Source organism: Podarcis erhardii, assembly GCF_964252035.2.
Source record: "Podarcis erhardii genome assembly, chromosome: 3".
Classification (NCBI taxonomy): domain Eukaryota; kingdom Metazoa; phylum Chordata; class Lepidosauria; order Squamata; family Lacertidae; genus Podarcis; species Podarcis erhardii.
Window position 1 is genome coordinate 112,892,356 of NC_138507.1, and position 18,668 is coordinate 112,911,023.

Sequence of the window (18,668 nt, forward strand, 5' to 3'; positions counted from 1 at the left end):
GGACAAACTACTGAGTAGACATGTATACTAGACTTATACTATTAAACTAGGCAGAAGTTCTGTCTTCCATATGCTGGTGAGCGATTGGAATTTTTAGCAGCTGCAAGGATGGGCAGATTGTTAACAGCTGCAAATTTAACAATAAAAAGCATGGATGTAATATAGAAATTTGCGGCGACAAAGACAAACCCTACCCCCACCCCCAGATTATGGTTGTGTGTGCTGTTTCTTAAGCAAAACTGGAAGACTGAAACAATATTACTTAGTTCCTCTTTTGATTCTCCATTTTACAGCCCATGTTTAATTCATTTTTTTTTTCTCCTTTGGGTAGTCTGACACATTCTTTTGGGGCATTCAAACGTTGGTCAACATGCATTATCAGATATAAATATATATAACAGGCTCATCACAGCTATCTGCCAATCACCCAATCCCACCACCCTTCTGAGTAATACCCCTCCCCACCTTCTCACTATATAGAAGGGTCTGGTGACTTCTTTTTCAGTGTATCTGAAGAAGTGTGCATGCACACGAAAGCTCATACCAAGAACTAACTTAGTTGGTCTTTAAGGTGCTACTGGAAGGAATTTTTTTATTTTGATCAGATATAAAGTTTCTGAAGTATTCAAGCACAGTAATTTTGACATGACACCAGCTGCAATCCCCTTTGCACCTATTTGCATTCAGTGGCGCTTACTTTCGAGTAAATTTGCACAGGGTTGTACTGATAGTCTAAGCTCTAATTTTCTTTCCTGCCAAGGCACTATAATTTGCAGCAATCCTCTGCTCCTTCCTCCCAGGCCCAATAAAAAAAATCCGCCTTCCTCTCCTCAGGCTAAAGAGCACTTGCTTGCACTGTGTCATTTGGGATTATCCCTGGGGTTTCTCTGCATTGTTAATGTGAGGGGAGGGCAGAAGAAGATTAAGGGTTTTCAAAGGCTTTTAAAAGGACCACTGCTTCTGCCTAGAATTTCTTCTAATCTATGGGACTGATGTCATGTGTGTGCCAGGAAGAATTTCATTGAAAAGACCCAGCCATCTGTAATCTGACTGCAGTGGGGGGTTGGGGGGGCGGTGAGAGGAAAACACAGGCAATCAGTGAGCACAGCAGACATATGTTGACTGCTGCCATGTCAGTGAAAGTGCTTTTGACAGGTGCTGTCCTTAACAGACAAATAGAATTCTGTAGAGTTTTCTTTGGAAAGGACTTGAGAGACTCTGCAAATACATTTTACATATCCAAGTTCAGGTTTATGCTTCCCTGTGCCGGTTGCTAATCATTTGGCAAAAGAGTCTGCCATGCCTTTCATAATGCATTGTACATGGGATGGTTTGGGGGATGACACTGAAACGTCAATGGGTTCAAAATACAGTGGTCAGATTATTGACTGGGATTGGTCAGAACATACCTTGCCATATTTCCATTGTCTCCTTTTTACTAAACCCATAGTGAAAAATCACTTTGAAACTTATACTATTTTCTCCTCTGTTTTTATGTTGTTTTAATTCTGCTATAGTTTCATTACTTTTTAACTATTGTTATTAATAATTTTTTAGCCGCCTGTATTTTATCTGTTGTTTTACGTAATTAACATGAACTGTCTTGGTGTTCAACTATGAAAAAGGCGGGATGTTGTTGTTGTTGTTGTTTAGTCGTTTAGTCGTGTCCGACTCTTCGTGACCCCATGGACCAGAGCACACCAGGCACTCCTGTCTTCCACTGCCTCCCACAGTTTGGTCAAACTCATGCTGGTAGCTTCGAGAACACTGTCCAACCATCTCGTCCTCTGTTGTCCTCTTCTCCTTGTGCCCTCCATCTTGCACGGCATAGTTCATAGCTTCTCTGAGTTATTCAAGCCCCTTCGCCACAGCAAGGCAGTGATCCATGAAGGGGAGGCGGGAGGTAAATAAATACAATAATAACCTAGTGCTATGGGTTTTGTGATGGTAGTAAGTCCTTGGCTACAAAGGAGATTCCAGTTTAACATCAGGAAGAACTTTCTGACAGTAAGGGCTGTTTGGCAGTGGAACAGTCTCCCTTGGGAGGCTGTGGACTCTCCTTCTATGGAGGTTTCCAATCAGAGGTTGGATGGCCATCTGTCATAGATGCTTTAGCTGAGATTCCTGGCATTGCAGGGGGTTGGACTACGAGGTGAGCCTTGGGGTCCCTTCTAACCCTACGATTCTGTGATTCTATACAATTGGGTAAAATGCCCCAGTGTAACAGAAGGGCAGGGTGGGATGAGCTCTACTTGCCACTGCTGGAACTGCTTTTCGAGCTTATTACAGTGGTACCTCAGGTTACATACGCTTCAGGTTACAGACTCTGCTAACCCAGAAATAGTACCTCAGGTTAAGAACTTTGCTTCAGGATGAGAACAGAAATCGTGCTCCGGTGGCGTGGCGGCAGCGGGAGGCCCCATTAGCTAAAGTGGTGCTTCAGGTTAAGACCGGACCTCTGGAACAAATTAAGTACTTAACCCGAGGTACTACTGTACTGGAATTTCCTTTTCTACACAACCATTAGAAAATCCCTATGATTCTAGCATCAGCAGGGGTTTAGGCCAGATTACCACTGAGGTACAGTGGTGCCTCGCAAGACGAAATTAATCCGTTCCGCGAGGCTCTTCGTATAGCGGTTTTTTCGTCTTGCGAAGCAAGCCCATTGACAGCTTAGCGGATTAGCGCTATTAGCGGTTTAGCGGCTTTTAGCGGCTCAGCTGATAAGCGGCTTAGCGGCTTAGGAAAAGGGGGGGAAACCCGCAGGAACTCGCAAGACATTTCGTCTTGCGAAGCAAGCCCATAGGGAAATTCGTTTTGCGAAGCGCCTCCAAAACGGAAAACCCTTTCGTCTAGCGGGTTTTCCGTCTTGCGAGGCGTTTGTCTTGCGGGGCACCACTGTAGTTGCTTAGACAAGTTCAAGGAAGTAAAGGCTACCTTTGGCTACTAGCCATGAGGACTATGTTCTGCCTCCGCAGTCAGAGGCTGTATGCTTCTGAATATCAGCTGCTGGAAACCACAAGAAAGGAGAGTGCTCTTGAACTCGGGTCCTGCTTGCAGACTTACCATAGGCATTTGGTTCGCCACTGTGAGAAGACGATGCTGGACAAGATAGGCCACTGGCCTGATCCAGCAGGACTCTTCTTACAATTCTATCAGATTCTACCAGCAGGACTCTTCTACAATTCTATCAGATGATACTACGCCTGTTCTGTAGACACTGCCCAACAGTTGGCCAGTGAAACCTAAAGTTGGCAACCCCTGAAATAAGTGGAGCATCATGAAACTCAAACACTTCTATTTTTAAAATCATGACATGGCACAGAAGACTTTGATCTAATCAATATCAGAAGTTGTTTCTCAGCTTTAAAAAATTACCTTGTGGGTCCCACCCCTTTCATATTTTGGTAACTAGGCAGAAGCATTTTAACAGGATTAATATTACCGTACATCTCGCTTCAGTTGCAAGCAAGATTGTTTAGATAATTGGTTTATTAAATAAAACACACCAAGAGCAGCTGTTTTCATTAAGCAGTTGAATTGCAATGCATTTCACACTCTGCAGTTCACCTATTGCCAAATACGTGTGAATGCACAATTAAAGCCATTCAATTTAATATCCATTTCCCCCAGAATTAATGCTAATTTATTCACTTTCCAGTTAATGTCTTGCATTAGAACAGATTGTTGTTCTTAACAGCTTAGCAAATCCCTCCTAGCATAGACTAGGAAAGGCTAGCTCACAGCATTCCAAGAGAATCTCAAAATGCTTAAGGCCCAATCCACTGGGTACTTCTCTCTCATTAAACTACATTGAATCAATAGCGCTAAACTACATATTAATTTAAGCAGGAATCTAATGAATATTAAGAGATGGAGCATGGCTCAGTGGCGGCACATTTTCTTTGCAAGCAGAAGGCCCCAGATACAATCCCTGGCTTCTACAGATACAGCTGGCAGAGAAGCCTTCCCTGGAACCCTGGAGAGATGCTGCCGGTCAGTGTAGACAATACTAAGTTAGATGGACAAATGGTCTAACTTGGGAGAAGGCCACTTTCTATAGTTCCTATTGCTTTTGCATATGAAATTACTCCTAGATTGTGCTCTTGTTTTAGGCAGGGAAATCACTTCGTAAGCAAAGGAGCATGCATTGCACCAGTTTAGATCCAAAGAGTTGTATTTTTTATTATTATTATTATTATTATTATTATTATTATTATTAAAGATTTTCTTGTTGTGTAATGTCTCTCGTATTTTTTCCATGTAACATTTTTACAAATCAGTTTCATTTGTTGAGACATTGGGGGGGGGAGGGGGGAAGATGGGGGGGGGTCGGGTGGTGATGTTTCTATTTTGCTTAATGTATGTAGGGTTTGGTGTCAGCGTTGCTCGTGCTGTTCATTTGTGTTTCTTTGGTGGCGAGAGAGGTTGGGGTTGGCCTAGGGTGTGGCTGTTCATTTGTGGTTGGCTGTGGTGGTCCTTGTTTTCGTGTGTGAGTGGGGTGGGTGGGTGTTTTGGATCAGGGTAGACATATTGATTTGTATGCTGTTGGTGGATTATTGTCATTGTCTTGTTGGGCTGTGTATGTGATAAAGGGGAGCCATACCGGGGTAAAAACGTCGTCTTCCGTTTGTCCCCGTGTCAGTTTCAGTTTATTGGTTAATTTTTCTAGTAGGGCTGTTTCCCATACTATTTGGTACCATTGGTCCATACTTACTCCTGACAGGTCTCTCCAGTGTCTGGTTACCGGTGTTTCTGGCTGCTGAAAGTAGGTGGGTTATGAGTTCCCAAATAGCTGTATCATAGAATCATAGAATCATAGAGTTGGAAGAGACCACAAGGGCCATCGAGTCCAACCCCCTGCCAAGCAGGAAACACCATCAGAGCACTCCTGACATATGGTTGTCAAGCCTCTGCTTAAAGACCTCCAAAGAAGGAGACTCCACCACACTCCTTGGCAGCAAATTCCACTGTCGAACAGCTCTTACTGTCAGGAAGTTCTTCCTAATGTTTAGGTGGAATCTTCTTTCTTGTAGTTTGGAGCCATTGCTCCGTGTCCGCTTCTCTGGAGCAGCAGAAAACAACCTTTCTCCCTCCTCTATGTGACATCCTTTTATATATTTGAACATGGCTATCATATCACCCCTTAACCTCCTCTTCTCCAGGCTAAACACGCCCAGCTCCCTTAGCCGTTCCTCATAAGGCATTGTTTCCAGGCCTTTGACCATTTTGGTTGCCCTTCTCTGGACACGTTCCAGTTTGTCAGTGTCCTTCTTGAACTGTGATGCCCAGAACTGGACACAGTACTCCAGGTGAGGTCTGACCAGAGCAGAATACGGTGGCACTATTACTTCCCTTGATCTAGATGCTATACTCCTATTGATGCAGCCCAGAAGTTGAGGAATAGATCATGTTAATCATGAATTTTGTTGGCATCCATCTGTCTACAGAGGCAATGGAGTGTGCCTCTGGGAGTGAAGTCAAACCACTGCGTTAGCAGCACTGAAGTGACCTCCTGGGAGGACAAGCCTGGGCAGTGTCTGTGGAGGTCCAAGATCCCCCTCTTGGCCTCGCTGGTATGGTCCAAAGGAAAGCAGAACAATGCAGTTGGCACCATCTTGGATGCAGGAGTTGCTGGAAGCGTGCAAGGCGCTGTCCAACCTTTTACGGACTCCACTTGTGTGCGGTTTGCTCCTTAGCCTTTTCTTCTCCAGAATACAGTGGTACCTCGAGTTAAGAACTGAATTCGTTCTAGAGGTCCGTTCTTAACCTGAAATTGTTCTTAACCTGAGGTACCACTTTAGTTAATGGGACCTCCTGCTGCTGCTGTGCTGACGCTTCGCGATTTCTGTTCTCATCCTGAAGCAAAGTTCTTAACCCGAGGTGTTATTTCTGGGTTAGCGGAGTCTGTAACCTGAAGCGTCTATAACCTGAAGCATCTGTAACCCAAGGTACCACTGTATATCCTGCAAGACTGCAGAGGTTTAGGACCAGAGTTTTCCTTCTAGATGGGCTACCTTCCCAGGATGAGGAGCCTCATCTGCCCCACATACTATACATAAAGTAACTGCAATCCTATGCACGTTATATATAGGATTGTAGTTACTTTATGTATAGCAGTTACAAATTTAAAAGTTGCCTGCTCCTTGGGAGACAGCAGTCACGAAATTAAAAGACGCCTGCTCCTTGGGAGAAAGACGATGACAAACCTAGACAGCATCTTAAAAAGCAGAGACATCACCTTGCCAACAAAGGTCCATATAGTTAAAGCCATGGTTTTTCCAGTAGTGATGTATGGAAGTGAGAGCTGGACCATAAAGAAGGCTGATCGCCAAAGAATTGATGCTTTTGGATTATGGTGCTGGAGGAGACTCTTGAGAGTCCCATGGACTGCAAAAAGATCAAATCTATCCACTCTTTAGGAAATCAGCCCTGAGTGCTCACCGGAAGGACAGATCCTGAAGCTGAGGCTCCAATACTTTGGCCACCTCATGAGAAGAGAAGACTCCCTGGAAAAGACCCTGATGTTGGGAAAGATGGAGGGCACAAGGAGAAGGGGATGACAGAGGACGAGATGGTTGGACAGTGTTCTCGAAGCTACCAGCATGAGTTTGACCAAACTGCGGGAGGCAGTGGAAGACAGGAGTGCCTGGCGTGCTCTGGTCCATGGGGTCACGAAGAGTCGGACACGACTAAACGACTAAACAACAACAACTGCAATCCTATGCACGTTACTCAGAGGTCTCAATGAGGATTACTCTCTAGCAATCGGGCTTAAAAGCCTGCAGCCAACGAGTTGCGGATTGCAATTCCACGCGCGTTTACCGGAGAGGAAGCGCCCCTGCAATCAGCGGGGATTCGCTGCCGAGTAAACGCGAGTTGATTCGGAAATCGAGCCGCGCACTTTCACCTGCAAAGCGGATGAAAACGAGCAGCAGAAGTGAAAGCGATCCCTCCTTTCTTTCTGGCTGGCGGAAGACGTTCCCCTCTCCTTGGCCCAAGCGGAAAGGCGGCGCCTCCTCTCCCGCAGCGCGTCGCTCGATCAGCTGACGGCCCCCATCTCCAAAAGGCCCGAAGCGAGGGCGAAGGATCAGCCATGGCCGGGCAGCCGCAAGCGGAGGGGACACTTCGGAAGGCGCTAGAGGATCACCTGCACGGCCTGGGCATCCAAGCGCTGGCCGTGGAGCACCCCGAGGTGAGGGGAGTGCGCGGATCGCGAGCGCACGTGGAGGAGGAAGAGCAGTTGCCACGTGGCTGGCTCAGATTAGCAGCCCCCTGGTGCTTATGCGTCCTGGCCAAAGCGGGTGTTTGGAGGAGAGGCGTGGAGAAAATCGGTATAAAGTTTTTCTCCCTGTTTCATAGCGGTAGGACGAGTGGGCACCCAAGGAGCTGAATGTTGGACGATCCAGGGCAGATGAAAGAACAACTTCACTGCAACGCATAGTTTTAACTATACAGAACTCACTCTCGCAGGGCCAGCAGGATTCTGGACCAGATGGGTCTTGGCCAGATCCAGTAGGTTATGACTACAGTCTGATGCGGATGCCCTGCTCGAAGCGTTTTTCTTACAATACTCTCCAAAATCAAGTTTACAGCTCCAAAGCAATAAAACCAGTGTAGACACATTAGGATAGCAAGTCTTATAATGACAAACAATAAAAGACACAGCTCTAAGTTGTCATGGCCTTGGGAAAGAGAATGGCACTCTGGACACGCTCAGAGGGGCTTAATTTCTAATGTGACAGCTGCTATTATTATTATTATTATTCCTTTAACAAGAACAAGCTAGGAATTCAGTAGGGTAAAGTGATTTTGTGTTTTGTTGGCAGGGGAGAAATAATGCAATTAATTACGTTACACTTACTGATGCAATCCTACACATGTTCTACCCCGAAGTAAACTGCACTGAGTTCAATAGGGTTTACTCCCAGGCAAGTGTTTAGTGTTTAATATAAGTTAAGATCGTAATAGCCTGCTGCATCAGGCCTGTGGCCTATCTAACCCGGCAATCCTGTTCTCACAAGGACCAACCAGGTTGAAGACAGGAGTGTGATAGGAAGTATTTTACTTATGTGAAAATTGCATTATAACACCTTTGCCATCACATGAGAAAAAACCAAGCAACCCCATAGTCTGAGATAGAGTTAATAAAACAGGGCGATTTCTGTGCATTATCAAACATGGGTCCAAGAAACGAGGAATCCTACTAGCCACTTGAGAACATTGATCACCCTGCAACTACAACATTAGTTAGAACTAGTTGCAGCTTCTAACATGAAACTGATATAAGGGGAAATTGGGTTGATTGCTCTGGAGCTCTTCACACACACCCTCCCCATCACACTGATAAACCTGGGTGAGACTAGTTGCTGGACAGTGACCCACATGGAACACATCCTGATATAGTCCCTTCTCCTTGCTGAAAATGACCTCAAGCTCAGGCTCAGAAGGCATATTTCCATATTTAAACTACAGTGGTACCTCGGGTTAAGAACTTAATTTGTTCTGGAGGTCTGTTCTTAACCTGAAACTGTTCTTAACCTGAGGTACTACTTTAGCTAATGGGGCCTCCCACTGCCGCACAATTTCTGTTCTCATCCTGAAGCAAAGTTCTTAACCTGAGGTACTATTTCTGGGTTAGTGGAGTCTGTAACCTGAAGCGTCTGTAACCAGAGGTACCACTGTAGTCAGTCTTGTTCCTGTATAGGAAGCCTGTGGAAACATTCCGCTTGGGGGTTCTCCTGTATGCACTATGTTGAAACGAGCAAGATTTTTGCAGTCATTGCATTAGGGTTGGCACATGAGTCATTCTGTGAATTGTGGCTTATGTGTAATTTGAAAAACTCGGCCAGTGGATTGTGCAAGGAATAGCCAAACTATTTCAATGATCTCTTTTAGGTGTTCACAGTTGAAGAAATGATGCCTTACGTCCAGCATCTGAAAGGAGCACACAGCAAAAACCTTTTCCTTAAAGATAAGAAGAAAAAAGGGTTTTGGCTGGTGACGGTCCTCCACAACAGGCAAATCAATTTAAATGACTTGGCAAAGAAACTAGGCGTTGGGAGCGGGAATCTTCGTTTTGCTGACGAAGCGGCCATGCTTGAGAAGCTGAAAGTTGGCCAGGGGTGTGTAACCCCCCTTGCTCTTTTCTGTGACCAGGGAGATGTGAAGTTTGTGTTGGATTCTGACTTTCTGGAAGGAGGCCACGACATGTTGTATTTTCACCCAATGACAAATGCAGCAACTATGGGACTACATCCAGATGACTTTCTAAGATTCCTGAAGTCCACAGGACATGAGCCCACAATTGTACATTTTGATGAAAGTGACAAGTAGCTTTACACCACCATTTTATATGTAAAATCATGTCATGAAAATTTAAAGATGCTAGCTATCCGTTAATTTTATTTGTATAGTGTTTTTCAAAATTATAATAGTTTATCTTTAGTTAGGAAGTTACTACCGGTTTCATGATGTATTTGATAATGATAATCCACACCACACTTTTAAAGCGCACTTATACAGTCATGGCTATCCCCCCGCCAAAGAATATTGTGAACTGTAGTGTACCCCTCTCAAAGCTATAATTGTCAGCACCCTTTGTTGTTGTTTAGTCGTGTCCGACTCTTCGTGACCCCATGGACCAGAGCACGCCAGGCACTCCTGTCTTCCACTGCCTCCCGTAGTTTGGTCAAACTCATGCTGGTAGCTTCGAGAACACTGTCCAACCATCTCGTCCTCTGTCGTCCCCTTCTCCTTGTGCCCTCCATCTTTTCCAACATCAGGGTCTTTTCCAGGGAGTCTTCTCTTCTCATGAGGTGGCCAAAGTATTGGAGCCTCAGCTTCAGGATCTGTCCTTCCAGTGAGCACTCAGGGCTGATTTCCTTAAGAATGGATAGGTTTGATCTTCTTGCAGTCCATGGGACTCTCAAGAGTCTCCTCCAGCACCATAATTCAAAAGCATCAATTCTTCGGCGATCAGCCTTCTTTATGGTCCAGCTCTCACTTCCAGCACCCTTAACAAGCCTTAAACACAGATCCCAGGATTCTTGGGAGGCAGAGTTTGGGCAGGTAAGCCATGGCTGTTAAAGTGGTAAAGGAGTGCTTCAAGTTTGTGGTGTGGATGTGACCATTGTTATTTCCAGCCACATCAGTCTCTGTGAGTGGCTGTTAGTCGGTGGTAAGGCCACATGTTTGAAATATAGAATGTCTGATTCAGTACCTAAAATCTCCACCCTTTGTGGCAACCAGTACAATTTACGCAATTCCAAATACAACCACATTTGAAGAAGAAGAAGAAGAAGAAGAGTTTGGATTTGATATCCCGCCTTTCACTCCCCTTCAGAAGTCTCAAAGCGGCTAACAATCTCCTTTCCCTTCCTCCCCCACAACAAACACTCTGTGAGGTGAGTGGGGCTGAGAGACTTCAAAGAAGTGTGACTGGCCCAAGGTCACCCAGCAGCTGCATGTGGAGGAGCGGAGACGCGAACCCGGTTCCCCAGATTAGAGACTACCGCTCTTAACCACTACACCACACTGGCTCTCGTTTGCTTGACTTAATCGTTTGCCGCTCAGGTAGGATGGGTTGTGGTTATAAGCAACAAACATGATTTTATTACCATTTTCCAGATACAGAGTCCTTTAGTTCCAACTCTGTGCTCAGGAAGGACCAAATAAAAGCATCTTTGAAAAAGGCAAATAAAGAGAGAGGGAAAGTTGAGTTATTTGGCTTGGAATTTTAATAACATAATTAAGTCGTGTACAATGGCAAACATTACAAAACTCCTTAATAGGTATAAGAAAGGAAAACTACAGCTTTAAATAACAGCTTCTGTAAAACAGTGTTTAAACAGTTTGTGTCGCACCCAGGTGCTCCCTCCCTTTAAGGCAGTTCCATTCTTAACAATGCTTGAGCTACACACACACACTCACACATACACACAACAGTTCACACCATTGCTGGAGCTGCTCAGTCTCTCAGAACACAAAACATTTTAAGAAACAATGCATTCTGGAAAAGGCGATTGTAGCCTTGGCAACTGCAGCAGCAGAGCGGAAATTAAAACATTTCATTGTATTACAACACGTTTCCAGCTTCCACTTTCCAGCTGCTGGATATTGTCTTGTGCAGTGAAAAAGCCCTTGCATTTCGTTTTAAAGGTGCTGGGATTTAAACAGATGGTGAAGTGACACATTAATTTCTGACACTGTCACAGACTTTATAAAGTTTTTAAAAAAGTTAATTAATTTTAGAAACGGGGTAGACGGCAATGAAAATTGAGATTAAGTGGGAGGACCATTTCAATTTTCTTTCCGATTCATAAGTGATGGAATCTAGAGAGATCAGGGAGCCAGGTTATACTCCTCAAGGTGCTCTGGAAAGGGAAGCTAAAAATATACAGGGCTTTGGTTCTCCTGCATAAAATCCAGGCACTGTTTTCTGTTAAGCTGTTAGCAGAAAACCATCTGGCGTTATACAAAACAAATTACTAGGCTTGTTGAGAAAGAGCTAGAGAAGCAAAATGCTTGCAGCTCGTGAGCCTCTTCCTCTGCAAAATAGCAATGAATTAAGTTTTGTTCAGGGAAGATTGTATTTCGGTCTTAAAACTTTGAATTATGCTATTAAAAACAAAAACAACCACCAACAAAACCTTACACATAGTGCTAACTCCAGCCTATTGTCAAAACAGGTAAATCATAAAAGGCATGATCTTGCATTCACTTTGCCTGTGCAAGTGTTGTGAAAATAAAGCAACGCTCTTGCGCAACTCCCTTTGACTTCAAGGGAGGCCTGCATGCACAAGAGAAGTTCCAGGTAGATGAGAGTCAGTCTCTAGCTGATATAATTGCCTGTAGAAAGGTAGAGTGCATGTGAAACAAATCATTAAGCCAAAGCACACAGGAATATGAAACAAGTGCAAAGCTCAAAAAGGTGCAAATCTTAAGAAAATAGGTATGGTCAATCAGCGGGTTGGTAAATGCATGAAAAACACATGATTGTTCCCGAAAGCTTGAGAGTCTATAAACAAAGCAACAGAAGCTTAGGATCAGTTTATAAAAAAACAAGCTGATCTATAAAGCTGCCTAATCACCATCTCCATGTACACCCACATTTAGAAACATCAATGTTCCCAGATATTAAAATCATTCTTTTAAAAGATCCCGTATCTTCAGAGGGGAAGAGACTGGTGACACAAGACAGGGTGGCACAACCCGCTACTGAACAAAATTACTGATGTGTTTTATGTGATTTTCATATGCCTAGTATCCAACCTCTTCTGTTTTCCTCAAGGGAAGTTTACTGTTCACTCATTTAATTTTAATTTTATTTTGACAAAATCATAGTCAAGGATGCATGGTAATATTTGAAAGGCCATGGACTCAGAAATTACCAATTATGGCCACAATTCTACCATCCCATGCAGAGGGTAGGAAGTACATACAACTTTTAGGCTGAAGAGACTCTCCATACACACTAGCTGTATGCTGCCTGTAATTTATTACTATTTATTACAAGTATTTATAATATGCATCCCCCTCCAGGGTTGAAAGATGCACAGCCTGAACCAAAATTAAACCGTAAGATTACAACCGCACAGAACAAAATGAAAAGCCTGGACATCAGATGCCCTGCTTGGTGTGTGTGTGTGTGTGTGTGTGTGTGTGTGTCTTCATCCAGTTACATGCTTATTGTTCAGGAACATGCCTGACACAGCCATGGGGGGGAATCTGAATGTTTGCTGCTCTCAGGACAGGACTGGAATGGTGAGCAACTCTGCCTATCTGGCCCCTGCTGTGTTTCATTTGCACCTTGCTGTTTCATTTGCCAGTGGGGGAGACAGAACCTATTCTTACATTACAAATAGCATTAGTAATCATTTGCAAGAAGCCTGATGGCTGTAATAAACGTTTGCAAGGCTGTACAAAATGCTTTCTTTTAAAAAAATGTTTGATATTAACATAGGGGGCGCTGGTCCCAGCCCAACAGGAGTTTACTAGGTCGTTCTTCACAAACATAGTACCCTCCAGATGTTTTGGATTACAACGCTCCATAGAATCATAGAATTGTAGAGCTGGAAGGGACCACGAGGGTCATCTAGTCCAACCCCCAGTGAAGCAGGAAACTTTTGCCCAACATGGGGCTTGAACCCACAACCCTGAGATGAGGCAAACCCAGCCAGCAGCCATGTTGGCTGGGACTGATAGGAGTTGTAGACTAAAACATCTGGTGGGCCCCAGATTAGCAAGGGCTGGGCTTTTAGATATAGTACAACTCCTTGCAAATAGTTTGGCTGAAATAAAAATGAAGCGTGGTGAGGTTTAAGGATGCCCATGTGCATAAATATTAGCAAGGTTGAATGAACCCAATGAGGTTAAATGGTTAAAATGCGATATATTGTCATGGAAATATTAATACATTTAGTGACTCGTAAGAAAATAAACCTTTGAAATTTAATATAAACCAGGATAATTTCATGTACATTTCCCAGGATTAACCAAATCTATTTTCCTGTGCTCTTTGCAAGAGTTTTAAGACAAATGCATACAACAAATATTTTAAAAGTACCAACAGCATTAATAAATCTTAATTCACATACAATTATAAGGAACAAAAAGGTGGAAATATTAGTAAGAGCCTTAATAAAAGGAATGGCTTCAAAATGGTTATCAGAACCTTGTTTACCTTTGTCTTCCCCCATAAAGCTTCCTCCTAAACCATAATAAGCTAACAAAATCACAAATTAAAAAACACAAGTAAAAATACAAAATATTTAACTTAAAGACAGTTTTGTTCCAAAATTTGTATTTGTTGAAAACAGAGATTGTTTTATTGGACATAGAAAGTTCCAGGAATATTAATTCCATCGTTTCCCTGCCCCCACCCCACCCCAATTGTATTGTTTTGCAAAATAACTTGTTGCCTTGAAAACTCATGGAACAAAAAAATTCATGTAGAGTGTGGATTAAAGTGTTTAGCTAAGTTTTCAGGTACCTAAACAATTTTTTCTTGCTATTTGCACCAAAATAATCAGCAGTCTCATTTTACAAAGAGCAACATCATGCAAATTATGCAAACCAATAAAATAAGCTTGAGGGGTTCATTTTTGTACCTGTATTTACAACAAATTCCACAATATACTACAGCCTTCTCCCCCTTCAGATTTACAGAACTAAATATTGCTAATTATTAGCAGAAGCAGTAAGCAGTTGATGACTGGGGTTCATAAAGGAATGAAGAAAAAAAAGCAATTGAGTTCCTGGAGCAATTCTTGAGGCCATACAACCCTTGGTCGTTAGAGAGGTTAAAGCCGTCCTTTATTCAGTAGATCTTAACAGTGCAATGTGCAATAAATTCCTTCTTTAAAAAAATTCAGCAGGAGACACCAGCACAGCTCCTTGATTCAAGGAAAGAAGATGCATATTTCTTGATTGTTCTATTCATGTCGGCCTGTAAAAACTTTCAACTATTTTTAAAAACACAACATGATTTCTATAGCCGGATGCCTTGTTACTTCAGTAATAAAGGCTTCACACTGAGATACTGAAGGACACTTTTCTCTCTGTGTTCAAGTGAAAAGTAGAAAGAGAAGTAAACGTAAGAAAAGCTTAAAAAGGTATAGAAGAGATATAAAAAAGTAAAGTGACTACAAGAACTAGGAGGACCCAATAGAAATGGTTTAAGCAATGATTAAGAAGAAGGGAGACAGAATGCCAAGAGTAAAATATTATATAATGGCATCTGGGCACCACTGCTGTAACTGCAAGCCTATGCATGATTACCCAGAAACAAGTCCCATTATTTTCAATAGGACTTACTCCCGTGTAAATGTGTATAGGATTGCAGCCTTTCAATTTCTGTAGCTATGCTTTTACATGCATACTATACAGGGCTGTGCATATGCTGGAAGTCTCTGTGATTGACAGAGAAGAAAGCACAAGTGGTGCTACTTAGGGTAGAACTCAAGTTTGATAATAATTCATGGTTGCTTTTTAAAGACAGGGTTTCAAGTCCTTAGGACTGCAAAGATATGCTTGAAAACAAGTTTTTCAGGAGCTGGAGGGGTGGGGGCTGAACAGCATTCCCAATGTACACAAAAGGCCATGAATACTTCTGTGCCCTCAACATAACTGAAATAAATCAAGCAAAATAGTAAAAATGACAGTTAAATAAAATAAGAAGCATTGCGCTTAATTTATTTAATTCGCAGAATCCAGAACCACAAAACTTAAACTGTTTCTGGGTGTAATTTTTTTAAAAAAATCTGTTTCTATAGAGTCTGCATGGCTCTGATCATATATCACATTCTAAAATGGGTATTATTGTAGCCTCAAAATGGATATGCTTGAGAAAATGACCAGTATAAAAATGAGCAGTATAATACAGCTGGCTCTTCAGAGACAGTTAACATAAAGGTTGCACTGGCACAGGATTGCACAGGAGTCCCCAAATGAACAACGCAATGTCATTTTTTGGATAGTGACTTGCTACTATACACTGTGATTTATTATTGGAGACATATATGAGAAAAGCTAGGTGGATTTAGAAGGCTGGACACTCCTTGGCTGGGTAGATAAATAAGTGTCACATGCTGGCTTAGCTTGAATACAGTAAGCAAGATAGTGAGCCATTTAATGCAAGCGGTACTGACAACTGTTAATGCAAATTGCACTTGTTTTCATTTATAAATGTTAGTTTCTTACTCCTCTGTAAATGAAAGCAATCTCATTTACATGTTGGGCAGAAAACTCACCACTTGGCCCACATCTCATGTAGTGGGGGTAATAGAATTAGGAGCTTTGTTGCTCCCTAGACCTGCTTTTTGAATTTCTGTTTTCTGGTTTAGCTTCCAGATCTGCAGAAGAAAAGCATTTTGTGTTACTTGTTCAGCAGGGGAGGAAATCACCTGATGTTGCAACATATACTGTTAGGTACTACTGACCAAAAGTTCACAAAAATGGAGAGGAACAAAAAGGGAAGGTAGGAACACAACTGGAGGCTCTACAACTGTGTTCTGTCTAATAGACTGCAATAACAAGAACATTTATGGAACTGTGCAGCAAAACATGTGCATTTGATTTATGCATCCTGCCAATAAAGTCTGCAAAGCAGCAAATTATCCTTGCATGCAATAAAATGGAACATGCAAAATCAAATTATCTGAAATTAGCTCTTTGCTTAGAAAAGTAAGTCTTCAAGCAAGCCTTTCCTTGCAAGCAAAACAATTGTCCCAATTCACAAAACAATTAATCAAGTGCCTCATGCTTTTCTTGGGATGCTGGACCTGTATTTAATTCTTTTACTTAGGGTCAGTTCATGCAATTTTTAAAAAAAGTGCACTGAAAGGCCCGTGTACAGAATCAACTATATAATTCCTTTGTCACTTGTTCAATTCCAAACACACCTACTAGGAAGTAAGTCCCATCAAACAAAGTAGGTCCACTTATAAAAGGAGAATGATGTCACAGTTAAGTTAGGTGAGAAAGCACAATGCCAGTATCTGCTTCCTGGCCTGCAAGATCAGACTTGACCATCAGTAACACTATGGACAGAACAGTGTCGTATTGTCTGTGTGGGTTTTGGGACTTAAGACATCAGGTTGTGTTGCCAAAATAGCCTGTCCTCACAATGTTACTCAGAGCTGGGACGAGTGATTTTGACACACCTGCCTGGTGGAGTGCTACCAAGCGAACCTCGCCCAGTCAGAGGTTTTGCCCAACACTAAAGGGTTGGGGATGACCTACTGCTACCCCAAAAAATCAGAAAAGTTGCCCTCTGCACTATAAGCATCTGCTTGGAACCAGTGAAAGCACCCATAGAGGCATATAAACAAAACCACATCAAATGCAAAATTGAAGACAGAAAGAACAGCACTGAAGAAAAGAGCTGAATATAGAATTAAAGAAAAAACAGAAGGCAGGTTTAGTTCATACTTTCCTCAGGGGGGAAAAGCAAAACAAATTCTCACAGATACCAAAGCTGGAGCAGTCAGGAAGGTACTGAGCGGAGAGGGGCCAAGCCCCTTGAATTCTACACCATCAGGGCAATGGGCTGGTTTCTGACCAAAACATTTATTGCCTAGCCCTAACTGGTAGTGAATTCGCACTTAATGGCACAGACCCTATATGTGGGACTGCACAGAGAGCAAAAAAGAAGCAGCAAGAAGTTATCAGCCAGCATTTACAGGACATTTTGTCAGTTGTGACAAGATTTTTTAGAAAAGTTATATCTGTGAAGGACTTTTTTCCCTGACTCTTCCTCCAACATCACTGAATTCTTCATGTATCACAAATGTAAATAATTAAGACAAACTGGAATTAAAGTAGCTTGCATAAAATACAATACAGTTTAAAGGTGTAATTTAGTTATTTGCTCCTCTTGTCTTTTTAAGATGGGGACAAAAAAAGCGCAAGTCTTTTGGTCCCTGGGGGTGGCCAGATAGCTGAGAACTAAGTGAGTTCTTCCTGCAGCATTCTGATTTTGCTGCTCCTGGGAGTAAAGTAGCAATCTTCAGTCTCTAAATAGGATGCCAATCAAAATTAGGAAATGCATTTTTCATTTTCCCAGAAACTTATTTTTCCTAATACAAGTTTTAAACACATCTCACTTATTATAATAACTTCTACTTTCCTAAAAAAACCAAACCCAGATGGATATTGAAAATCCAAAGAACCATAAAAGTTTTTTGCGTGCAAAGGGGCTTCGTGCTTATTTTCATGAACAACGGTCCACCACACCACATGGCAAATCACTACTGAAGGTGAGGGAACTCTCAGAGATGGATTGTGTGATGTGGCATGGGGGGTGGTCCTGCTGTTCAAAGAAGAAGAAATTCCAAATAGTTGTGCCCAAGCTTAAAGCATGCTGAAAGTAGCCTATGCTTTTACCTGAAGTACCTGTGGATTCTTATTCACTGAACGATTTTGGAATTTAACCCACAATAACTCTTCGCTTTCAAACAAGCTCATGTTGCATTAGGGTTTATTGCAACTATGAAAATTGGTTTAGATGCACCATGTTCTGGTCACAAGACTCTCAAGTAGTTCTGTAGTCCAAAATGTCTTTAAGCTTTTATTTCTTGAATAGTTAATCAATATAGGAAGCTGTCTTGACCAGAGCCAGTCCAATGATCCATCTAGCTCATAGCTGCCTGTACTGGTTAGCAGTAGCTCTCCAGAATTTCACATGGGAGTTGTTTCCCACCCTACTTGGAGAGCCCAGAAGCTCCCTGAACCACAGGCTGTACTGTTTACTATTTTAGAAAATGAAGCATCTTGGGTAAGGGCAAAAAAGAAGGAAAAATAAAATAAAATCAGAGTTCTTTAAACCCAACTTTTAATATGGCATGGAATTCTACTTTCTCAAAGAAAGCTGTCAACCCAAGACCTTGGACATGTCTAAAGCAGCATTTTGGACCATCAAGCCAATTTAAAAAAACATTTTGTGCATCATTTTCTAATTCACTATCACATCCCTGAACAGAAAATAAGAATACCGTAATACCAGTTTATTTTTTATTTTAAAACACTGTAAAAATCCATTAAAAGCTATATAATAAAGATTCAGATAAAGCTCTATTGACGAGACAACACCATGACCATGTAAATACATCAAGCATAGGACGGGAAAAGCACATAAAAGGGAAAGATGAAGAGGGTCAACTTTTCCA

At 42.3% G+C, this 18,668-nt stretch overlaps 2 protein-coding genes across 2 annotated transcripts in view; one reads left to right on the plus strand and one right to left on the minus strand.

The window, feature by feature from the left end:
• Nucleotides 1–6,742: 6,742 nt before the first annotated feature.
• On the plus strand, nucleotides 6,743–9,402 carry LOC309337987 (prolyl-tRNA synthetase associated domain-containing protein 1-like). Its single transcript, XM_081855076.1, has 2 exons — nucleotides 6,743–7,195; nucleotides 8,899–9,402. Exons 1-2 carry the CDS (start codon nucleotides 7,097–7,099, stop codon nucleotides 9,334–9,336), a joined length of 537 nt encoding a protein of 178 aa, XP_081711202.1. The 5' UTR covers nucleotides 6,743–7,096; the 3' UTR covers nucleotides 9,337–9,402.
• A 1,319-nt stretch (nucleotides 9,403–10,721) lies between these two features.
• The window catches only part of CCDC88A (coiled-coil domain containing 88A), a 78,548-nt gene continuing 70,601 nt past the window's right edge, over nucleotides 10,722–18,668 (minus strand). The window contains exons 32-33 of the mRNA XM_081854428.1: nucleotides 15,753–15,854; nucleotides 10,722–14,561 (exon numbers count right to left, since the gene is read on the minus strand). Coding sequence (XP_081710554.1) covers nucleotides 15,790–15,854 — 65 coding nt within the window. The 3' untranslated portion in view covers nucleotides 10,722–14,561; nucleotides 15,753–15,789. The remainder of the gene's footprint in view (nucleotides 14,562–15,752; nucleotides 15,855–18,668) is intronic.

What these genes read in the sequence shown, in the direction of transcription:
- LOC309337987 (XM_081855076.1), top strand. Translation starts at nt 7,097, where the DNA reads ATGGCCGGGCAGCCGCAAGCGGAGGGGACACTTCGGAAGGCGCTAGAG. An exon ending in TGGCCGTGGAGCACCCCGAG is followed by an intron (nt 7,196 to 8,898) that starts GTGAGGGGAGTG and finishes GATCTCTTTTAG; the next exon opens with GTGTTCACAGTTGAAGAAAT.